The sequence below is a fragment of the Schistocerca piceifrons genome, chromosome 2 (assembly GCF_021461385.2).
Source record: "Schistocerca piceifrons isolate TAMUIC-IGC-003096 chromosome 2, iqSchPice1.1, whole genome shotgun sequence".
NCBI classification, from domain to species: Eukaryota; Metazoa; Arthropoda; class Insecta; order Orthoptera; family Acrididae; genus Schistocerca; species Schistocerca piceifrons.
The window spans coordinates 203,449,680-203,472,998 of NC_060139.1; the positions used below are offsets into that span (position 1 = coordinate 203,449,680).

The 23,319-nt window shown below is 37.7% G+C and overlaps 1 protein-coding gene across 1 annotated transcript in view; it reads left to right on the forward strand.

The window, feature by feature from the left end:
* LOC124774910 (adenylyl cyclase 78C-like) overlaps nucleotides 1–23,319 on the forward strand; it is a 723,787-nt gene that overhangs the window by 579,531 nt on the left and 120,937 nt on the right. The window contains exon 8 of the mRNA XM_047249584.1: nucleotides 14,896–15,045. Coding sequence (XP_047105540.1) covers nucleotides 14,896–15,045 — 150 coding nt within the window. The remainder of the gene's footprint in view (nucleotides 1–14,895; nucleotides 15,046–23,319) is intronic.

Sequence of the window (23,319 nt, forward strand, 5' to 3'; positions counted from 1 at the left end):
AATTTGTTGTCAAATGTACAGTTTGGTTTTAGAAATGGCTTCACAACTGAAATGCTATAGTCTCTTTTCTCTGTGAGGTTTTGGACGGATTAAATAAAAGGTTGCGAACGTTAGGTGTTTTCTTTGATTTAATGAAGGCTTTTGACTGTGTTGACCACAAAATATTACTGCAGAAGTTGGAACATTATGGAGTAAGGGGAGTAGCTTACAATTGGTTCGCCTCTTACTTTAAGAACAGAAAGCAGAAGGTAATTCTCTGCAATATTGAGAGTGGTAATGATGTTCAGTCCCAATGGGGCACTGTTAAATGGGGCGTTCCCCAAGGGTCGGTGCTGTGGCCACTGCTGTTTCTTATTTATATAAATGATATGCCTTCTAGTATTACAGGTGATTCAAAAATATTTCTGTTTGCTGATGACACCAGCTTGGTAGTGAAGGATCTTGTGTGTAATATTGAAACATTGATGAAATAAGTTCGTGGCTTGTGGAAAATAATTTAATGCTAAATCACAGTAAGACTCAGTTTTTACAGTTTCTAACTCACAATTCAACAAGAACTGATATTTTAATCAGACAGAATGGACATGTTATAAGCGAGACGGAACAGTTCAAGTTCCTAGGCATTAGGATAGATAGTAAGCTGTTGTGGAAAGCCCATGTTCAGGATCTTGTTCAGAAACTAAATGCCGCTTTATTTACCATTAGAACAGTATCTGAAATAAGTGACATTTCAACACGAAAAGGAGTCTACTTCGCATATTTTCATACGCTTATGTCATATGGTATTATTTTTTGGGGTAATTCTTCTGATTCAAAAATGGTATTTTTGGCTCAAAAACGGGCTGTTTGAGCTATGTGGGGTGTAAGTTCGAAAACCTCTTGTCGACCCCTATTCAATAGTCTGGGAATTTTGACATTGCCCTCACAGTATATATTTTCTTTAATGTCGTTTGTTGTTAGCAATATCAGCTTAATCCCAAGAGTTAGCAGCTTTCACTCAGTTAATACTAGGCAGAAATCAAATCTGCATGTGAAATGCACTTCCTTGACTCTTGTGCAGAAAGGCGTGCCGTATTCTGCTGTATTCATTTTCAATAAGCTACCACAAGAACTCAAAAATCTTAGCAGTAGCCCAAACACTTTTAAGTCTGAACTGAAGAGTTTCCTCATGGCTCACTCCTTCTATTCTGTCGAGGAGCTCCTGGAAGAGCTAAAAAATTAAGCAAATTCCAGTGTTACATTCTTGATTTTCTTTATTTAAACTAACGACTTATTGCCTGAATATGTTTCTTATATTTCATTTTATCTGTTTCTACAATCCACAACTGAATATGTTTCTTATATTTCATTTTATCTGTTTCTACAATAGTGGTATAATTTCATGTATGACTCATTCCACGACCATGGAGACTTCTCCTTAATGTGGTCCCACGGAACAATAAATAAATAAATAGATAAAAAGCTGGACCCTGGTTGTACTACTTGTTGGCCTTGAAATTTTCACTGCACTGAGCATAATAGCACCACTAATGTAAATATTGTTTGTAGAAAGACACAGGCTGCGTGAAATTACCTTATATGGCAGGAGCCAGTAAACATTTACCAAAGGTCTACCATTGTTTCAAGTGCAACAGTATTAAGAAAAGCATATCCAAAAACACAGACGACGCGACCCACCGAACGAAAGTGCTGGCAGGTCGACAGACACACAAACAAACACAAACACACACACAAAACTCAAGCCCCCGCAACAAACCGTTGCCCCACCAGGAATCCTCCCCTTCCCTCTTCTTTCCTGGTGGGGCAACAGTTTGTTGCGGGGGCTTGAGTTTTGTGTGTGTGTTTGTGTTTGTTTGTGTGTCTGTCGACCTGCCAGCGCTTTCGTTCGGTGGGTCGCGTCGTCTGTGTTTTTGGGTATGTTTTTCCCACGTGGAATGTTTCCCTCTGTTATATTCGAGTATTATGAAAAGGATAGATTGCTACTCACAGTATAGAGGAAATTCTGAGATGCGGGCAGGCACAACAAAAAAATTGTTAAACATGTGAGCTTTCAGCCAAAAGACCTGTGCCATATGGATCCTTCCCACCAACACATCTTTTCTGAACTGCACATATGGGGACTCTCCCTACAATATATCCTATGTTCCCATAACCCTCCTGACCTCAATTTTCATTAGTCATTGTTCTCACCTATCCAGCCCCTTTCTTGTTTCCATTCCAGCACTGCACAGCAATATTCCACCAATCACCCGGTCTTTTTACGTCTCTTCTTTTCCATTACCCCCACCCCGCCCCCACCCCCCTGCCCACCGTCTAACCTCCCAACTGCACCTAGCTGCCCTACCCTCTCTCCACCTTGTCCCTGCACACTCCCCTGCAGCACTTCACCATCCCCCACCTGTACTCTGCTATCCCTCCATGTCCCCACCCCAGTCTTCTCCTTACCCCCAACCCGTTGCCTCTCCCATCATGCACTGCTGCTGCTGCTCACAGTGTGGCTTCAGCTGCAAGAGAGTGCAGACATGTGCATGAGCTGAGTTTGTGTGGGTGTCTGTAGTCTATTTTTGACAAAGGCCTTTTTGACTGAAAGCTTATTTTGTGACAGTCATTTTGTTGTGCCTATCTGTGATTCAAAATATCTGCTACATGGTGAGTAGCAACTATCCTTTTCATAATAGTGTTATCTATATAAATGATTTACGAGACAATCTGAGCATCCATCTTTGGTCGTTTGCAGATGATGCTGTTATTTATAGTCTATTACAGTCATGAGAAGAACAAAACAAATTGCAAAATGAAAAATTGGCAATTGACTCTAAAAAATGGAAAAGTGTGAGGTCATCTACATGAGTGCTAAAAGGAGTCTGTTAAACTTCCCTTACACAAATAATCAATCAAATTCATTTAAATACCTAGAAGTTACTATTATGAAGAACTTAAACTGGAAAGAACTTGTATAAAATGTTGTGGTGAAGGTGAACCAAAGAATGAAACTTATTTGCAGAACATGAAGAATGCAACAGATCGACTAATGAGTCTACAGTTGTCCATCTTCTTTTGGAGCACTGCTGCACGGTCAGTGATGATTACCAGATAGGATTAATGAAGTATATTTAAAAGTTTGAAAAAGAGCAGCACATTTTGTATTATTGAGAAATAGGGGAGAGAGTGTCACTGACATGATACAGTATTTTGGGTGGACATCATTCAAACAAAGGCATTTCTCATTGTGCTGGAATCTTCTAACAAAATTTTGATCACCAACTTTCTTCTCCGAATGCAGAAATATTTTGTTGATGCCAACTTACATAGTGAAAAATGATCATCATAATAAAATAAGGAAAATCAGAGCTCACATGGAAAGATATAGGTGTTTGTTTTTTTCACACGCTGTTCGAGAGGAGAATAATAGAGAATTATTGTGAAGGTGGTTTGATGAACCCTTTGCCAGGAGCTTAAGTGTGGTTTGTGGAGCATCCATGTAGATGTAGAATAAAAACTACTATTCTTGAAAAAATATTCCTTCGGCGAACTTTGCTGATGTGCTTGATTTGTGATGGTATGTATCAGTATGCTGTAACCATACCTCGGATGAGAAAAAAAATCAGAATCGCAGATTTTGTGTTGTGGTATGATAGAACTTTTGCTGTGGTTGAAGCAGTATAAATGAAATGTTGTCTTCACTGTCTTGCATTAACTTCCTCATTCAGAGTATCCTACTTGCACCCTACATTCTCTGACTTCCCCTACAGTGTTTATCCTCTACACCTCCTGTAGTACCATAGAGATTATTCTCTGATGCCATAACACACATCGTATCATCCTGTCCCTTCTTGTCAGTGTTTTCCATGTTCCTGTCTTCGCCAATTATGTGGAGAACCACCTCAGTCTCCATCATATCAGTCAACCAGATTTTCAACATTCTTCTGCAGCACCATATCTCAAATATTTCAGTTCTCTTCTGTTTTGGTTTTCCCACTGTACTTGATTCACTACCGTACAATACCGAGCCCAAAATGTAGATTCTTAGATTTTCTTCCTCAGATTAAGTCCTAAATTTGATACTAGTAAACTTTTGACCAGGAATGCCCTCTTTGCCTGTGCTAATCTGGTTTTTATGTCTCCCTTATTATGTGCATCATGGGTTATTTTGCTTCCGAGGTAGCAAGATTCCTAACTTCATCTACTTCGTGATCTCCAGTTTTACTTTTAAGTATCTCACTGTTCTCATTTCTGCATCTCATTACCTTTGTCTTTTCCAATTTACTTTTGATCCATATTTTGTACTTTTTAGACTGTTCATTAAGTTCTACAGATCATGTAATTATTCTTCTTTCATCCTGAATTTTAATATCACCCTTGAACCTTTGTTTTATTTCTGTCATTGCTCCTTTGGCGTATAGGGGTGGTTAAGATTGCATCCCTGTCTTACACCCTTTTTAATTCAAGCACTTTATTCCAACCTTGTTGTTCCCTCCTGGTTCTTATACATTTTTTACGTTACCTGTCTTTCCCTATAGTTTACTCCTATTTTTCTCAGAATTTTGAACATCTTGCACTATTTTACATTGTTAGTCAACAAATTCTGTGATAGTGCCTTGATTTTTCTTCAGTCTTGCTTCCATTATTAAGCACAACATGAGAACTGCATCTCTGGTGCTTTTACCTTTCCTAAAGCTGGACCAATCACATGGAACCGATTCTCAGTTTTATTTTGCGTTCTTCTGTGTATTATTCTTGTCAGCAGCTTGGTTGCATGAGTTGTTAAGCTATTGTGTGACAGTTCTTGCTATTATCTGCTCTTGCTATTTTCATAACTGTGTGGATAGTATTTTTCAAGAGACTCATTGTACATCAACTGTCACATAGATTCTATGTACACCAACTTGAGTAGTTGTGTGGTTGTCACTGCCCCCAACAATTTTAGAAATTCCGAAGGAACTATCTATCCCATCTGCCAGATAATTTCGATCTTTTTTAAATTCTGACTCTAATACTGGAGCCCCTGTGTCATCCATATCTCCAGTTTCTTCGTTTATCACATTATCAGACAAGTTCTACCTCTCATACAGGTCTTCAGTGTACTCTTTTTTGCCAATCTGCTGTCACTTATGTGTTTAACAGTGGAATTCCCACTGCTCTCTTAATGTTACCACCATTGCTTTTAATGTCACTCAAGGTTCTTTTAGACTTTTCTTTATGCTGAGACAGCCCTGTTGGTGGCCATATCCAACATCTCTGATTGCCCTTTTTAGAGATGTTCTCTCTTCTCCAACTGAACAGCCTACGGTGGTGTTTCTTACTGTAGTATCCACGTCCTCAACAAACCTCAAAATCTTCTCATCATTCATCAGTACGTTAGTATCCGACTTCCTAAGACATCAAATCTTTAGAACAGTTCTCTTAAACATCAGTCTTTCTTCATCATTACTAACTTGTAATATGAGCCTATATCTGCACCTGGGTATGCCTTAAAATACAGTATCTGATTTAAGAATCTGACCATGATGTAATTTATCTGGAACCTTCCTGTGTCTCTAGGTCTTTACAAAGTGTACCTCCTTTTGTGATTCTTGAGCGTAGTATACAAAAATGGATCACTACAGGTATCAGAAAATCATATGCAGAGAAACAATTCCTCTACAGAGTTACGAAAACATGTCACACAACACCAGAATTTGATAGGTATTTTAAAAGCTATAAAATAATTCTCAGAAAAGCAATAAAAAGTGTCAAAATGATGGAAAATGACAGCTGCATAAGAAATGCATCCAATTAAATGAAAACTGTGTGGAATATTGTAAAGAGAGAAACAGTAAGTAACAAAACAAAAACTAATAATATACCGTTGAATGAAAATTTGCACACTATCTGCAACCCAAAGGAGGTAGATACTACATTTAACAGTTATTTTGTAAATGTAGCAGAAAAACTTATTGAGCAAAAGGTCATCTATTAACATCCCTCACTAATAACATCAAAACTTGAACAGGTAGAAAACACAATATTTCTCGTACCAACTAATACCCAAAAAGTATGGCAAGAAATCAAGCTTCTAAAATCAAAACAATCATCAGGAGTAGATAACATACCAGATTTTGTTGTAAAAAAATGTGTAGACTTAATTTCTGAACCACTGGCGTATCTTCTTGTGACTCTGCCCTTCTCAACTGGCAGCTTTCCAACATGTTTAAAAATTGCTAAGGTTAAACCACTCACAAAAAGGAAGCCAGGAAGAGGTGTCAAACTATAGTCCAGTTTCTCTACTGTCTGTTTTTACTAAAATTCTAGAGAAACTCTTTTATAAAAGAATGTCAAATTTCATAAATAAATATAACATTCTAAAGGCATTTCGACATGATTATAGGAGAAATCACTCTACTTTCTGCAGGCCCTAGATAGGCAGGAACATACCTCAAATATATTCGTAGACTTGTCAAAAGTGTTTGATACCATCAGTCATGATAAATTACTAGGTAAGATCCAGAACTGGGGTATTGGGGGAGCAGCACATAATTGGATTAAATCATACCTCCCTGAAAGAAAACAGCTCATAGAGATAACACATGAAGTTAATGGGACAGATGAAACTCATTAGTCAAATTTATTTGTTGTCAAACATAGGGTTCCCCAAGGTTCCATATTGAGTCCAATTCTGTTCCTACTATATGTAAATGATTTATATGTAAACAACTAAAAAAAGCTATAGCAATTTGCAGATGACACCAGCATCTTAATTACAGGAAGTAGCAAAGATAAATTTGAAAATGGCAGTAAACCATCACAGAGAAGATAGTTAATGCAAACAGTTTGATTATAAACCTGGAAAAGACTGTTGCATTGGATATATTCACTATCCAGAATAGGACATCAGCTGATCCTCCAATAGAAACAAGTGGATAAAAAATTGAAAAATCAGGTGGTACAAAATTTCTCAGTGTATGGATTCAACAAAACATGAAGTAGGATACATATGTGGACTATCTGAATAAAAAACTGAGCAAAACATGTTTTGTGGTGAGAATAATAAGAAACTGTATATCACATTATAATCTCAGGACCATATATTTTGCATATGTTCATTCAATACTGAAATATGGTGTAGTGTTTTGGAGTAATTGTAGAGCTAGTCAGAAATCATTTAGATTGCAGAAAAAAGTATTAGATTAATGGAAGGGTTAGATCAAAGATCACCATGCAAGCCACTATTTAGGAAAAATAAAATACTACCACTTCCGTGTATTTATATACTGTACTTCAAAATGTGATTATTATAAAAGGAAAACTAAACAGTGGCAGTCAAAGAATCACCCGTAGTGAACCACACAATACAAATAAATGATGTACACTTACAACAGACAAACACAGTGCTATTACAGAAAGGCATACGCCACCTTCGCATCAAATTGTACAAAGTGCTACCCAAATCCACAAATATAATAATGGGCTTAAACAAGTTCAAATCAGCTGTGAAGGATTACTTGGTCGAGCACTGTTTCTATACTGTAAGGGAATATCTAGAAAAACAAAACTGCCTCACTGATTGAGACTGTTTTTATAAATTGTGTAGAGTAAGAAAATATTGTACAACTTTATCTTTTGGTTAAATGATGTCTGAAAAAAAGAAAAAATCCAGGAATGTCTATTGTAGTTAATGAATAGTCCAATATCTTTTGTACATTGTACAGTCCTAGATTCACAGGACCAATAAATAAATATAGCAGCTGAAATTTGTTGCAGGACTCAATTAGTCATTCCCCTCATGAATTTCTACTGCCAAGCCCATATTCTCCTGTAACACTTTTTCTATTCCTTTCCCTACAACCACTCTCCAATCCCCCACTTTCACCTCTCTTCATATATTTAATTACCTGTTCAGTATCCTTATATATTTTTTCTATTTCAATTTCTATCATGCTCAATACTGTTGAGAATCTCATGCCATCACTCTATTAGGCACAGCAGAGAGGTCCTTGGTATATGCCAGACTGTTGCCATGTTCTCTATTGATCAGGAACTATATGCAGTTTTTTCTCCTGATGATGAAAGTTGTTCCACATCCAAATGTGACTTTGTACCACAACTGTTGTTATTGTTGTGGTCTTCAGTCCTGAGACTGGTTTGATGCAGCTCTCCATGCTACTTTATCCTGTGCAAGCTTCTTCATCTCCCTGTACCTACTGCAACCTACATCCTTCTGAATCTGCTTAGTGCATTCATCTCTTGGTCTCCCTCTACGATTTTTACCCTCCAGTACTAAATTAGTGATCCCTTGATGCCTCAGAACATGTCCTACCAACCGATCCCTTCTTCTAGTCAAATTGTGCCACAAACTCCTCTTCTCCCCAATTCTATTCAATACCTCATCATTAGTTATGTGATCTACCCATCTAATCTTCAGCATTCTTCTGTAGCACCACATTTCAAAAGCTTCTATTCTCGTCTTGTCTAAACTATTTATCGTCCATGTTTCACTTCCATACATGGCTACATTCCATACAAATACTTTTAGAAACGACTTCCTGACACTTAAACCAATACTCGATGTTAACAAATTTCTCTTCTTCAGAAACGCTTTCCTTGCCATTGCCAGTCTACATTTTATATCCTCTCTACTTCGACCATCATTAGTTATTTTGTTCCCCAAATACCAAAACACCTTTACTACTTTAAGTGTCTCATTTTCTAATCTAATTCCCTCAGCATCACCCGACTTAATTCGACTACATTCCATTATCCTCATTTTGCTTTTGTTGATGTTCATCTTACAACCTCCTTTCAAGACACTGTCCATTCCGTTCAACTGCTCTTCCAAGTCCTTTGCTGTCTCTGACAGAATTACAATGTCATCGGCGAACCTCAAAGTTTTTATTTCTTCTCCATGGATTTTAATACCTACTCCGAACTTTTCTTTTGTTTCCTTTACTGCTTGCTCAATATACAGATTGAATAACATTGGGGAGAGGCTACAACCCTGTCTCACTCCCTTCCCAACCACTGCTTGCCTTTCATGTCCCTCGACTCTTATAACTGCCATCTGCTTTCTGTACAAATTGTAAAAAGCCTTTCGCTCCCTGTATTTTACCCCTGCCACCTTTAGGATTTGAAAGAGAGTATTGCAGTCAACATTGTTAAAAGCTTTCTCTAAGTCTATAAATGCTAGAAACGTAGGTTTGCCTTTCCTTAATCTTTCTTCTAAGATAAGTCATAGGGTCAGTATTGCCTCATGTGTTCCAACATTTCTACGGAATCCAAACTGATCTTCCCCGAGGTCGCCTTCACCAGTTTTTCCATTCGTCTGTAAAGAATTCGCGTTAGTATTTTGCAGCTGTGTCTTATTAAACTGATAGTTCGGTAATTTTCACATCTGTCAACACCTGCTCTCTTTGGGATTGGAGTTATTATATTCTTCTTGAAGTATGAGGGAATTTCGCTTGTCTCATACATCTTGCTCACCAGATGGTAGAGTTTTCTCAGGACTGGCTCTCCCAAGGCCATCAGTAGTTCTAATGGAATGTTGTCTACTCCACCCGGGCCTTGTTTCGACTTAGGTCTTTCACTGCTCTGTCAAACTCTTCACGCAGTGTCATATCTCCCATTTCATCTTCATCTACCTCCTCTTCCATTTCCATAATATTGTCCTCAAGAATGTCGCCCCTGTATAGACCCTCTATATACTCCTTCCACCTTTCTGATTTCCCTTCTTTGCTTAGAACTGGGTTTCCATTTGAGCTCTTGATATTCATGCAAGTGGTTCTCTTTACTCCAAAGGTCTCTTTAATTTTCCTGTAGGCAGTATCTATCTAACCCCTCGTGAGATAAGCCTCTACATCCTTACATTTGTCCTTTAGCCACCCCTGCTTAGCCATATTGCACTGCCCGTCAATCTCATTTTTGAGACATTTGTATTCCTGCATTTTTGTATTTTCTCCTTTCATCAATTAAATTCAGTATCTTTTCTGTTACCCATCTTTTTACCTACCATTTTGCACTTCCGGTTGATCTCATTTTTGAGACGTTTGTATTCCTTTTTGCCTGCTTCACTTACTGCATTTTTGTATTTTCTCCTTTCATCAATTAAATTCAGTAACTCTTCTGTTACCCATCTTGTTACCTACTTGATCCTCTGCTGCCTTCACTATTTCATTCCTCAAAGCTACCCATTCTTCTTCTACTGTATTTCTTTCCCCATTCCTGTCAGTTGTTCCCTTATGCTCTCTCTGAAACTCTCTACAACCTCTGGTTCTTTCAGTTTATCCAGGTCCCATCTCCGTAAATTCCCACCTTTTTGCAGTTTCTTCAGTTTTAATCTACAGTTCATAACCAATAGATTGTGGTCAGAGTCCACATCTGCCCCTGGAAATGTCTTACAATTTAAAATCTGGTTCCTAAATCTCTGTCTTACCATTATGTAATCTATCTGAAACCTGTCAGTATCTCCAGGATTCTTCCATGTATACAACCTTCTTTTATGATTCTTGAACCAAGTGTTAGCTATGGTTTAAGTTATGCTCTGTGCAAAATTCTACCAGGTGGCTTTCTCTTTCATTTCTTAGCCCCAATCCATATTCACCTACTACGCTTCCTTCTCTTCCTTTTCCTACTGTCGAATTCCAGTCACCCATGACTATTAAATTTTTGTCTCCCTTCACTACCTGAATAATTTCTTTTATCTCATCATACATTTCATCAATTTCTTCATCATCTGCAGAGCTAGTTGGCATATAAACTTGTAGTACTGTAGTAGGCGTGGGCTTTGTGTCTATCTTGGCCACAATAATGAGTTCACTATGCTGTTTATAGTAGCTTACCTGCACTCCTATTTTTTTATTCATTATTAAACCTACTCCTGCATTACCCCTATTTGATTTTGTATTTATAACCCTGTATTCACCTGACCAAAAGTCTTGTTCCTCCTGCCACTGAACTTCACTAATTCCCACTATATCTAACTTTAACCTATACCTGCATTACCCCTATTTGATTTTGTATTTATAACCCTGTATTCACCTGACCAAAAGTCTTGTTCCTCCTGCCACTGAACTTCACTAATTCCCACTTTATCTAACTTTAACCCATCCATTTCCCTTTTTAAATTTTCTAGCCTACCTGCCCGATTAATGGATCTGACATTCCACACTCCGATCCGCAGAATGCTAGTTTTCTTTCTCCTGATAACGACTTCCTCTTGAGTAGTCCCTGCCCAGAGATCCGAATGGGGGACTATTTTACCTCTGGAATATTTTACCCAAGAGGACACCATCATCATTTAATCATACAGTAAAGCTGCATGCCCACGGGAAAAATTACGACTGTAGTTTCCCCTTGCTTTCAGCCATTCGCAGTACCACAACAGCAAGGCCGTTTTGGTTAGTGTTACAGGGCCAGATCAGTCAGTCATCCAGACTGTTGCCCTTGCAACTACTGAAAAGGCTGCTACCCCTCTTCAGGAACCATACGTTTAGGTTTATTATTAACATTATGATCACATGAGATATATTGTGTGACCAATACCAAACGAGGCCACAAGGGGATATTGGACATATACAAAGAAGAATAGCATGAATAGTTTCGGGTTTATTTGATTCATGGGAGAATGTTGTGGAGATGCTGAAAAAACTAAAATAGCAGACACGCAGAAATTGACACAGAACTATCATGTGAAAGATAATTGCAAAGTACCAGAGTTAAGCTAGAAATCTAGGAATATACTGCAACCCTGACCATATCAGTCCCATATGGATCATGAAAACAAGATTAGACGAATTACAGTACACACAGAGGCATGTAAGCAGTTATTCTTGCTATTTTACATATGTCAGGGAAATCTGAAGAAGTCCTTGTAATTGGTACTATGGTAAGTACCCTGTACCATGCAGTTTACACTTGTTTGCAGAGTATAGGTGTTGATGTGTTTGCTAGTTGTTTTAAGTGTGGAGATGATTATTCATCACTGTGGCACAGCGAATGTTTGTACAAAAAACACAGTTAGGCATACTGGACTTTTTTGTGCAAATATAAACTAGAAAGAAACTGTTGGGCCTGTGCAAAGCTTTCGCACTTTTATAGTTTTTACTAATGACAGTATTTTGAATAAGTGTAGTTGTTTTGGTATGGGTAGTATTGGGGATGGAAACATAATTGTATATACATTCCCATTTGTTCAAAAATGTGCTTTGCAATCAGAATGTTTGTCCTAGCTTGTACAACAACCAGAGACAACTATCAATAGGGCAATGTAACCTGTAAGTTTAACTTGATAAACATTTTCAATTACAGTAAGCACATTAGGCTGTGGTAGCAATAGGTAAATCACAATTTGAGGCAACAATGACATATTTGTCATTTCAGAAGGTACACTGATCAGTCAAAATGTTATGACCACTGGCCTACTTTTGATGTAAACCTGCCCAGGCAATAACAGCGTCACCTGGCAAGGAATGACTGCTAGTTGGACACATGCACAGTGCAGGTAGTATCAGTGAGTGTGCTGTCCGACTGTAGAATGGGGAAGGTGTACAAACTGTTTGAATTTGATCGAGGGCAAATTGTGATGGCCCGGAGGCTCGGCATGAGCATTTTGGAAAATGCAAGACTTGTTTGTTGTTCAAGGATTGCTATAGTGAGTGTCTCCAACAGGTGGCGAATCCAAGGTGACACGACGTTCAGACATCATGGAACTGGGTGGCCACCCCTCATTACAGATGGATGTCATAAGTTGGACAGACTGGTAAAATAGGACAGATAGTGAACTGTAGCAGAACTTACATCATACTTTAATGCTGCGCAGAGTACAGTGATCACACAGTGCACCAAACACTCCTAACATTGGGTCTCTGCATCCGATGACCCATGCATGTGCCAGAGTGAATGCCATGGCAATTATGACCAAAATGGTCATGTAATCATCAGCACTGAACATTGGCGCAGTGGCAGAGTGTTGTATGGTCTGATGACTCCCAACTCCTTCCTCATCATACCAATGGCACGGTGCAAATCTTTCGTCATCCAGGAGAACAGCTCCTTGACACCCTTACTATGGGACAGACATAAGCTGGCAGCAGCTTCATTATGCTCTGGGGCCCATTATGGGCATCCATGGGTCCAGTGGAGTTCATGTGAGGCATCATGACAGCCAAGGAGTATCGTACACTGATTGCAGACTACGTACACCCCTTAGTGATGATCATTTTTCAACAAGATAATGTGCCATGTCCAAGCCCAGGAGTGTGATGGAGTGGTTCAAGGAACATAGTGGCAAGTTGGAGTTGATCCACTGCTCCCTCCAGCTCACTAGATCAGAATATGATTGAACACATCTGGAATGTGATTGAATGCGGTGTCAGAGCTCATGCCCCCCCCCCCCCCCCTCCTGGAATTTTCAACAATTTGGTGACTTTTCTTTGCTGATGTGGCGGCACCTCCCTCTAGCAACCTACCACGGCCTGATTGCTTCTGTACCGTGACACGTCGCCACGGTTATTCATGCCAAAGGTGGACATACCAGCTATTAGGTAGGTGGTCATAATGTTCTGGGCTGATCAGTGTACATTCGTTTAATGGGCATGGTTATTGTCAATGGCAGTGCTGTACATAAATAATCTGCTTTGTAAGTACTTTAAAACAAATGAAATAGTGTTTGTAATAAGATAATATGAATAGGGAGTCTCTTATTTGTGATTAATAAGTGATCTTTGCAAAATATAGGTATGAAACTGGGCATTCTTGATGCCTTTTGCCTGGTATCTAAAAGTCACTTTGATGTAAAATTTTCCACAAATAGTAAGTTTTAGCAAAAAATTTGCATGCAGTGTGAGAAGCGGTTAAAAAATCATATCTAATGATACTTCATTCATCCATGTACAGTCAGGTTGTGTTGAGAAAAAGGGATATTGATAAGAAATGTCACAAAACGAAAAAACGTAGTATGGTGTGATTATAATGACAGTGAGTTGCAGTTGGGATCGGCCAACTTGTACAAATACATGGGTGTAGAATTTTGTAGTGATATGAAATGAAATGATTACATGGACTCAGTCTTGGGTAAAGCAATTAGTAGACTTCAATTTATTGGTAAAATACTGGGGAAGTGCAATCAGTCTACAAAGGAGATTGCTTATGATTCACTTACGAGACATTCTAGAAGACTGCTCAAGTGTGGGACATATTTATCTTTTGTACCATCCAAATTTCGGCTTTTATGGCATTATCATGTACAGTGTTAAAGGTTGTTAGATCAGTATTAAGTCATATTTGTTCATACAACTTAATTATCATCTAACTGCCTTTAGTGCTACACTTGAAAATGGCATAAAAGCTAAAATCTTGATATTGAAAAAGGTAAATATAATAATACACATTCAAATGGCAGTTTTATCTTTTAAAAAGATCACAGGTTTGTTTAACCTGTGAAAGAGCATCACAAACATGCTGAAGAAACTGAAATGGCAGACTCTTGAAGATAGATGTAAACTATTCCGGGAAAGTGTACTAACAAAGTTCCAAGAACTGGCCTTAAATATAACAAATTATCGCTCACATAGGGATCGTGAGGACAAGATTAGAATAATTACAGCACATACAGAGGCATTCAAACAATCATTCTTCCTGTGCTCTATTTGTGAATGGAAAATGGGAAGAAGCCCCAAAAAGTGGTACAATGAGACATACCATCTGCTGTGCACTTCACAGTGGTTTGCAGCGTAGATGTAGAAATAATATATATATTGTAGATAGAAGGCTTCACAATTTACGAGTATATATTTGTATCCAAAGACGTTTTCTTGGCATGTATAATTATTTCCTTAAAAACTAAAAGCTGTCCCGTATTTGCATGTATTCTTGAATGGTGTTCTTGGCCACAGTCAGATGCTTGAGAGGGTCCCCTTGTTCCAGGAGACACACTGCCTGCGCATCAAACTTTTGGGAGACTGCTACTACTGTGTCTCTGGTTTGCCAAAAGCACGTGCCGATCATGCTCACTGCTGTGTGGAGATGGGGCTGCATATGATCAAGGCTATTCAGCATGTACGCCAGAGAACACAGGTAATTTTCATTTTCTGTTCTGTATCTCTGAAATATGTTTGAAATGTGTTAAAACACTGTCATTCACATGTTGCTGCCAAATTCAGTCAAATTTACTTCTCTATACTGTGCTTATCAAACTGTCGTCTTACATGTTTTCGTACATTAGGACAACACCACATCGAGGTGAGTGTGCACCGCTGGGAGAACTGTCAAAGTTACCTCACACCCTTCCTGCTTCCCAACCAACCACCACCACCACCACCACCACCCACCATAAAACTAGCATTCAAACTTTTTTCTGTGCAGATTTTACAGATTTTATAATTTTCTGAGTGGTTGTAAGAAAAATTTAAATAATAAAATATTACTTAAATGAACTACATTGGTGAAAAATATTGCACACTTTAAATTAAATGCTTGATTGTAGTAAATAAATTACTAATCATATAACCTTTCTAATAATAATCAAAGCAAAATTGGTATCTTATTGTTTAAAGCACCTACTGTATGCTGGTTTCAGTATTATGCATAATAAACATCATATTTTATTTGCTCCTCCTAAATTACTGATAACCAGTATATAAGCTGTTAATTAGAAATAAAAGAAAATGAGCTATAATTCAAGAGTCAAGCAAATATCCCTTTACAATGGCTATAATTAAGAGTTAAGAAAATATTCGTTTACAAGAACAGTTTTCATACATTAGCACCTACTCGATGATATTTTGGGTTCTACAATACAGTAACAAAGTAGCAGCAAGAACTCTGTTGTTGAACAAGAGCAAACAGTGTGGGAATCCGCTGTGCTAATCATTGAACCTGAGCAAACTGTGTAGCTGCTTTGTCCAGAGCATTTAGCTGGGTTATTTCTCCCGAGTAGGCCTATTTAAATTCTGAAACTTTCTTTATTTTTCCATATTTTGGTTCTATGTACAGTGGAACTTCGATTTTAAGTAGGCCTACTCCAATTTTATGTTTTTCGTGATTCTGTGCCATAAATTTGTAGCCCCTGTGAAAGTCCATAAGAGCAGTGCTAAAAAATTCCCCTATTTTAGGTTTCTTCCTAGTAAAGTTTTCCTCAATTCTACATTCTTACTAGATATCTTTCTTGACTTCATCCGGTTTTCTTCCTATTGATGTCTGGTGTGACTGAACAGCTTATAAGTGCCACAAAAGACAGACGGTTCACACTGTGGGTGGTGGCGGAGTTAAGAGAATATTTTAGGCTGTTGTGAAGAGGGAGAAGTGAAAGAGAAAATGCTGACATAATTCACAATCAGTGTTGCCAACACAATTTGCAACATTTAGCTGCATCGCACAATTATTATACAACTACTGCTAGGTGGCAAAGGAAAAAAGGGCAGTCAACATGAAGTGTTCCAAGCCGAGCCAATACCTTTTCTTCTGGCACTTAACTCAGGCTCATATATTTACAGTGTACAGTATTAAGCAACAATATTGATCATCAGTCTCTTTAATACAAATACTGAGTCTTGAAGAATATGCTCGATCAGAATCAAGGAAATGTCGGTCATTTCCAGCTAGTGATATCTTACTCACTGGTGACTTGTTACATCACCAACAACCAGCACAGCCACCACAACACACTAATACTTGTAATAAGTTGATAGACCGTAGCTCATGAAACATTTAAAATTCGTAAAGTACTGGATTATAAAGCATAATCAGATACATAAGCTATAAATCAAAGTTTATGCGAGAATTTCATTCTCCTCCTCCTAGGCAGCCATTTTTCCAAAACTCATAATGTCAACTGACATAACCAAATCTCATAGCCACAAATAAACAAGAAATAAATTTCAAAATTTTACATCATATTATAAACTTATTAGGAAAAAAGTGAGTTTTGCACACTTGTAATACTGTAAGATAGCACAGTAAGCCAGTTTCAAACTTGTTTCCAGATGTAAAGTTCAAGTATATAAGCTTGATCAAAGCTGGAATATTCAGGCCTGTTTCTTGAATTCAAGCTTGAAACAAACATCAAAGTTGGCAGAGTTCAAGCTATATTTCAAGCTTTACTTGTCAAGTTTGGCTCCAGCTGTATCTACACACGCGGAATACAGCCTGGTGTTTACAGCTTGTTTTAAGCTATATAATTATTAATCTGAATTTATTGAACCTAATTAATTAAATAAATATCAGAATGGAAATGGTGTGAAAAAAATTATCAAGACATGTATGTTTAAAATGTTTTATTTTCAAAGTGTTTAAAATTGTTTTATTTTAAAATTTAATTATTCTGAAGCCCCTCCGGCCCCAGCACACAGACCAGAGCAGGATCAAATATCGCTGACTTCTACCAGTATAATGATCCTGTAACAGGTAAAAGAAAATGTTAGGCATACCTAAACATAAAAAATGTAAAAAGTTGAAACTGATCAACCTAAATATAATTTATGCCCCAGATTAGCAAAATAACTTCAAACTCACTGATGTACTTAGAATCATTCACTAGTATAAACGTCACTGAGTAAGCAGCTGCTTCTGCTGGCTTCATTCTAAAGAGTTTTTAAAATAATTTGATATAACTTTTTGTTTGAAATTTTTAAAGTAAAGATGACATTTGGGTAATTTTGCGATGACTTCATGAGGAAGCCACACTCCACTATTTCTAACAGTTTCAGGGCCATTTAATCTGAATTATAAAGAAACAATTGCTTGAAATCATATACACCTCAAACTGTTAAGTTTATAAGGAAACTACTGTTTAGAAAAATGTAGACATTTTATTCTATCCACAATTATTTTTTGGTGAGTAAAATCGAATCAAAGTGAAATAAAAGATGAAATCGAAATGAATTTAAGAAATTACCAGTTCAGTGGAACTGAAATGTAAAAGAACAAAAAATGTTCTCCTTGTCATATTTTAATATTGCCTTTTATTAAATTTCAGCCACATTACAAATAACAATAAAAGTAAGAAGTACCAGTAGGCCTTGCAGTATTATTTCACCTAGGGAACAACAAAATTACTGTTTTAAGCAACAAATTGATACTCTTCATTCCAAAAAAATACAGTGTTCAAATATACATACTGAACTGTCTATAATGCAATACATAATACCAGTGTTATGGGTGGGACAAAACTGACACAGAACTGAACAATTTTGACATCTGAACAATGTTTCTGCTTTGATATTGTCTATAATTCAGCCAAGCCACATACAAATGAAGCTTACATTCTTCTATTAAAGAAACATGTTGCTATTAGAAAAAGAATTAAGTTGCACCAACGCATGACACTATATATAACTGTATAGTTACGGGTGGAACAAATTGTCTGTTGTATGATTTGCATAGAATATTAAATTGCAATATGTAATGCAACTAAACACACACTATTTAAGCTAAATACAACATTAAAAAGGTACAAACATTCAGAATAAACTCAGATTTTTTTTTTTAAGTTCTAGTCAAATGAGAAGTGTCCTCTGTTGTTCATAAATGTTGGAATATGGTAAGCTTTCTCAACAGTACTACAATCATTCTCAATAGATTCATCCTTCACAGTACAGCCCAGATCCAAAATTTGCCACTACTTTCCATGAAAAGTAATGTTACACTTATTATGAATAAGCTTAACTTTTGCCAAGCATGAGTCACAAGAAATTTTGTGTCCATCATCACAGAAAGAATTAACAGCTTCAACAATTTCTCTCAAGACTAATGGCGTAATAACAGACTGCAACTCTGATATTACTGTTTCCCCAATTTTAAGACTTCTTTGACTTGAATTTCTTGAGTATATTTACTTTGTGCAAGAGTGTCATACTAACAGGAAGAAATTTCATATTACTGCAATAAAGAGCAGTCAAAGCTACGTAAATAAAAAAGACTGACATCTATGTAGTGACTGGTTCTTGATGTACTTTTTCCCGTTCACCATGTCATTACTATTTGTATTCGCAAAGAAACTTTTCACACTTCACGATTATTCATTCATGGTGTGACACACTTGAGTACTTACAAGTAAACAAATGTAATAGGGCGATATATATAAAAAGGCGAGATTTTAAAAAGGTAAAATAACATTAAGTTTTAATTTATTGGTGCCACGTACTAGAGAACTAGTTTAAAATGACCTCTTTTTGCTGAACAACTTGTAATATGTATTCTTAGCTGGTAATCCATTTCACTTTCATCCAGGCTCAATTTTTCTACGTAATAGAATATGATATTTCTTTACGTTACATAATAATATTTAACATTTGTAATATTAATGTACCATTATAGAAAAATGCACCAAGGTACCTGTAATACACTACATATCCTCTTCAGACCCGGTGTAGCAGTAAGGCAGGAGACGCCACACACTTACCGAACTATTTTGTAGTATAAAACAAACTTCACAATAGTCAACAATCATTAACGTGCATCACAAAGGTAAAATGGCCGTAAACCTAGCAGAGTCAGTGCAAGGCTTATAAATGCTTGTGGCACTCCCCGTGGACGTCTATGGAAGCTATGCTGCGCGCACATCTGCTGTACAGCCTTCCAGTGAAATTAGTTTATTTCAAGCTTGGGAAAATTATTTTCATTCTAGCTAATTTTTTACAGCTTGATGTAAACTGTGTAACAGGTTGTTTTTTCAATCTTGAATTTTCAACTGAACCTAAACTCAATATCCACCTTGAAATAAGCTGTGTAACAGGTTGATTTCTCAATCTTGAATTTTCAACTGAACCTAAACTCAATATCCACCATGAAATAAGCTTGAGTACTAGCTGGGAATTGAAAAACAATCACTTTTGCTAATTATATATGAGGTAATTGAGCAATTCCCCTACAGATTACTGGCACAAATTATACCTTAACTACTTAGTTTCAAGGGTTCTTTCATTTTATATTCACTTCCAAAATAGCAAAAATTTATAGCCTGCATTGTGAAATATGGTGAAAACCACTGATTTACAACAACTCAGATGTTTGTTTTCCACCTGCAGCCAATAACAATATAGCATGGTGATGTCACACTAATGCAATGGCTTCTAGCACATAGAATGATAAACAACAAGCTTAGTCGGCGACTTGTTCCAAAGAATGGCTGATGTGATTGGTGTATTGCAAATGAACTGACTGTGGCTTCCACTTATGTTTAATTTATATAGTTAAACCTCATATCCCCATAGTGTGCATTAATTATACTTACAGTAGTTCTGCTTGGAACCTGTAAACAGAATATTACCTACTGCAGCCAACATATGCTACTCCAACGGAGGCTACTCCATTTCCTATGTGCAGCACCACAATTAGTAGAATGTGGTCAGTGAACAGTTGTTCATCTTTGTTGTAGCTCTCAGTGGTGTTTAATGTGTTATGATGGCAGACAGATTGTTATAAATGGAATGGATTGCTGGGACAAAGGAACACTGAAATCACAGCAGGCTTACCTTTATTTTATATTCATTGCTATAAATAAGTACCATGTGTGAAGGAAAACGTGTGTATATATGTGCTTTCACAAAACCTGCTGTATGTACACTACAGCAAACGGTGAGTTTGAAGTGCAAATGGCATGTGCTGCAGTACTGCAGAATGTTCTACTTTGACTATGCAGCACAATGAACAAGGAAAAGTTTACAAGCAATAAACTAGAGGTCACTGCCTTCACATCACCAGAATATGCTGTACAGGCATTGGCTACGGACAGAAAACACACAGCCCCACATGTCAGTTTCAGATACCTTCCACCGTACTTCACAGTTTTCGGTTCAATTCACCACATTCATCAATGTTTGCTTTTGTCTGGGTAAGCACAAAGGAAAGACCTCTGAAAAAAATATGTGTTTTGACATAGAATTTGTGGTTATAGCGTGTCAGAAAAAATAGCTCGATTACCTTCTACCCAGGTACAAATTTCAATTTTTTAGTAAGTTTATCCCCCCCCATGAACCATGGACCTTGCCGTTGGTGGGGAGGCTTGCGTGCCTCAGCGATACAGATAGCCGTACCGTAGGTGCAACCACAACGGAGGGGTATCTTGTTACTTTAAATCCGTCTTGATTGCAAATTTTTTTTTTTTTATTATTCATATGACCGGTTTCGGTTCATTCAGAACCATCTTCAGATCTGATATTTAAGTTACAGGAGTAACCCGTCCAATTCAGCAACTTTCACATGCTACGTCACATGTGACGTAGCATGTGAAAGTTGCTGAATTGGACGGGTTACTCCTGTAACTTAAATATCATATCTGAAGATGGTTCTGAATGAAGCGAAACCGGTCATATGAATAATAAAAAAAAATTTGCAATCAAGACGGATTTAAAGTAACATTATAAAATCACTGATTGCTGTTATCCCATAAGACATTATGTCTGTTTTTGCAAAGGAGGGGTATCTGTTGAGAGGCCAGACAAACTTATGGTTCCTGAAGAGGGGCAGCAGCCTTTTCAGTAGTTGCAAGGGCAACAGTCTGGATGATTGACTGATCTGGCCTTGTAACAATAACCAAAACGGCCTTGCTGTGCTGGTACTGCGAACGGCTGAAAGCAAGGGGAAACTACAGCCGTAATTTTTCCCGAGGGCATGCAGCTTTACTGTATGATTAAATGATGATGGCGTCCTCTTGGGTAAAATATTCCGGAGGTAAAATAGTCCCCCATTCGGATCTCCGGGCGGGGACTACTCAAGAGGATGTCGTTATCAGGAGAAAGAAAACTGGCGTTCTACGGATCGGAGCGTGGAATGTCAGATCCCTTAATCGGGCAGGTAGGTTAGAAAATTTAAAAAGGGAAATGGATAGGTTGAAATTAGATATAGTGGGACTTAGTGAAGTTCGGTGGCAGGAGGAACAAGACTTCTGGTCAGGTGACTACAGGGTTAGAAACACAAAATCAAATAGGGGTAATGCAGGAGTAGGTTTAATAATGAATAGGAAAATAGGAATGCGGGTAAGCTACTACAAACAGCATAGTGAACGCATTATTGTGGCCTAGATAGATACGAAGCCCACACCTACTACAGTAGTACAAGTTTATATGCCAACTAGCTCTGCAGATGACGAAGAAATTGAAGAAATGTATGATGAAATAAAAGAAATTATTCAGATTGTGAAGGGAGACAAAAATTTAATAGTCATGGGTGACTGCAATTCGAGTGTAGGAAAAGGGAGAGAAGGAAACATAGTAGGTGAACATGGATTGGGGGACAGAAATGAAAGAGGAAGCCGCCTTGTAGAATTTTGCACAGAGCACAACATAATCATAACTAACACTTGGTTTAAGAATCATGAAAGAAGGTTGTATACATGGAAGAACCCTGGAGATACTAAAAGGTATCAGATAGATTATATAATGGTAAGACAGAGATTTAGGAACCAGGTTTTAAATTGTAAGACATTTCCAGGGGCAGATGTGGACTCTGACCACAATCTATTGGTTATGACCTGTAGATTAAAACTGAAGAAACTGCAAAAAGGTGGGAATTTAAGGAGATGGGACCTGGATAAACTAAAAGAACCAGAGGTTGTACAGAGATTCAGGGAGAGCATAAGGGAGCAATTGGCAGGAATGGGGGAAAGAAATACAGTAGAAGAAGAATGGGTAGCTTTGAGGGATGAAGTAGTGAAGGCAGCAGAGGATATAGTAGGTAAAAAGACGAGGGCTAGTAGAAATCCTTGGGTAACAGAAGAAATATTGAATTTAATTGATGAAAGGAGAAAATATAAAAATGCAGTAAGTGAAACAGGCAAAAAGGAATACAAACGTCTCAAAAATGAGATCGACAGGAAGTGCAAAATGGCTAAGCAGGGATGGCTAGAGAACAAATGTAAGGATGTAGAGGCCTATCTCACTAGGGGTAAGATAGATACCGCCTACAGGAAAATTAAAGAGACCTTTGGAGATAAGAGAACGACTTGTATGAATATCAAGAGCTCAGATGGAAACCCAGTTCTAAGCAAAGAAGGGAAAGCAGAAAGATGGAAGGAGTATATAGAGGGTCTATACAAGGGCGACGTCCTTGAGGACAATATTATGGAAATGGAAGAGGATGTAGATGACGATGAAATGGGAGATATGATACTGCGTGAAGAGTTTGACAGAGCACTGAAAGACCTGAGTCGAAACAAGGCCCCCGGAGTAGACAATATTCCATTGGAACTACTGACGGCCGTGGGAGAGCCAGTCCTGACAAAACTCTACCATCTGGTGAAACAGGCGAAATACCCTCAGACTTCAAGAAGAATATAATAATTCCAATCCCAAAGAAAGCAGGTGTTGACAGATGTGAAAATTACCGAACTATCAGCTTAATAAGTCACAGCTG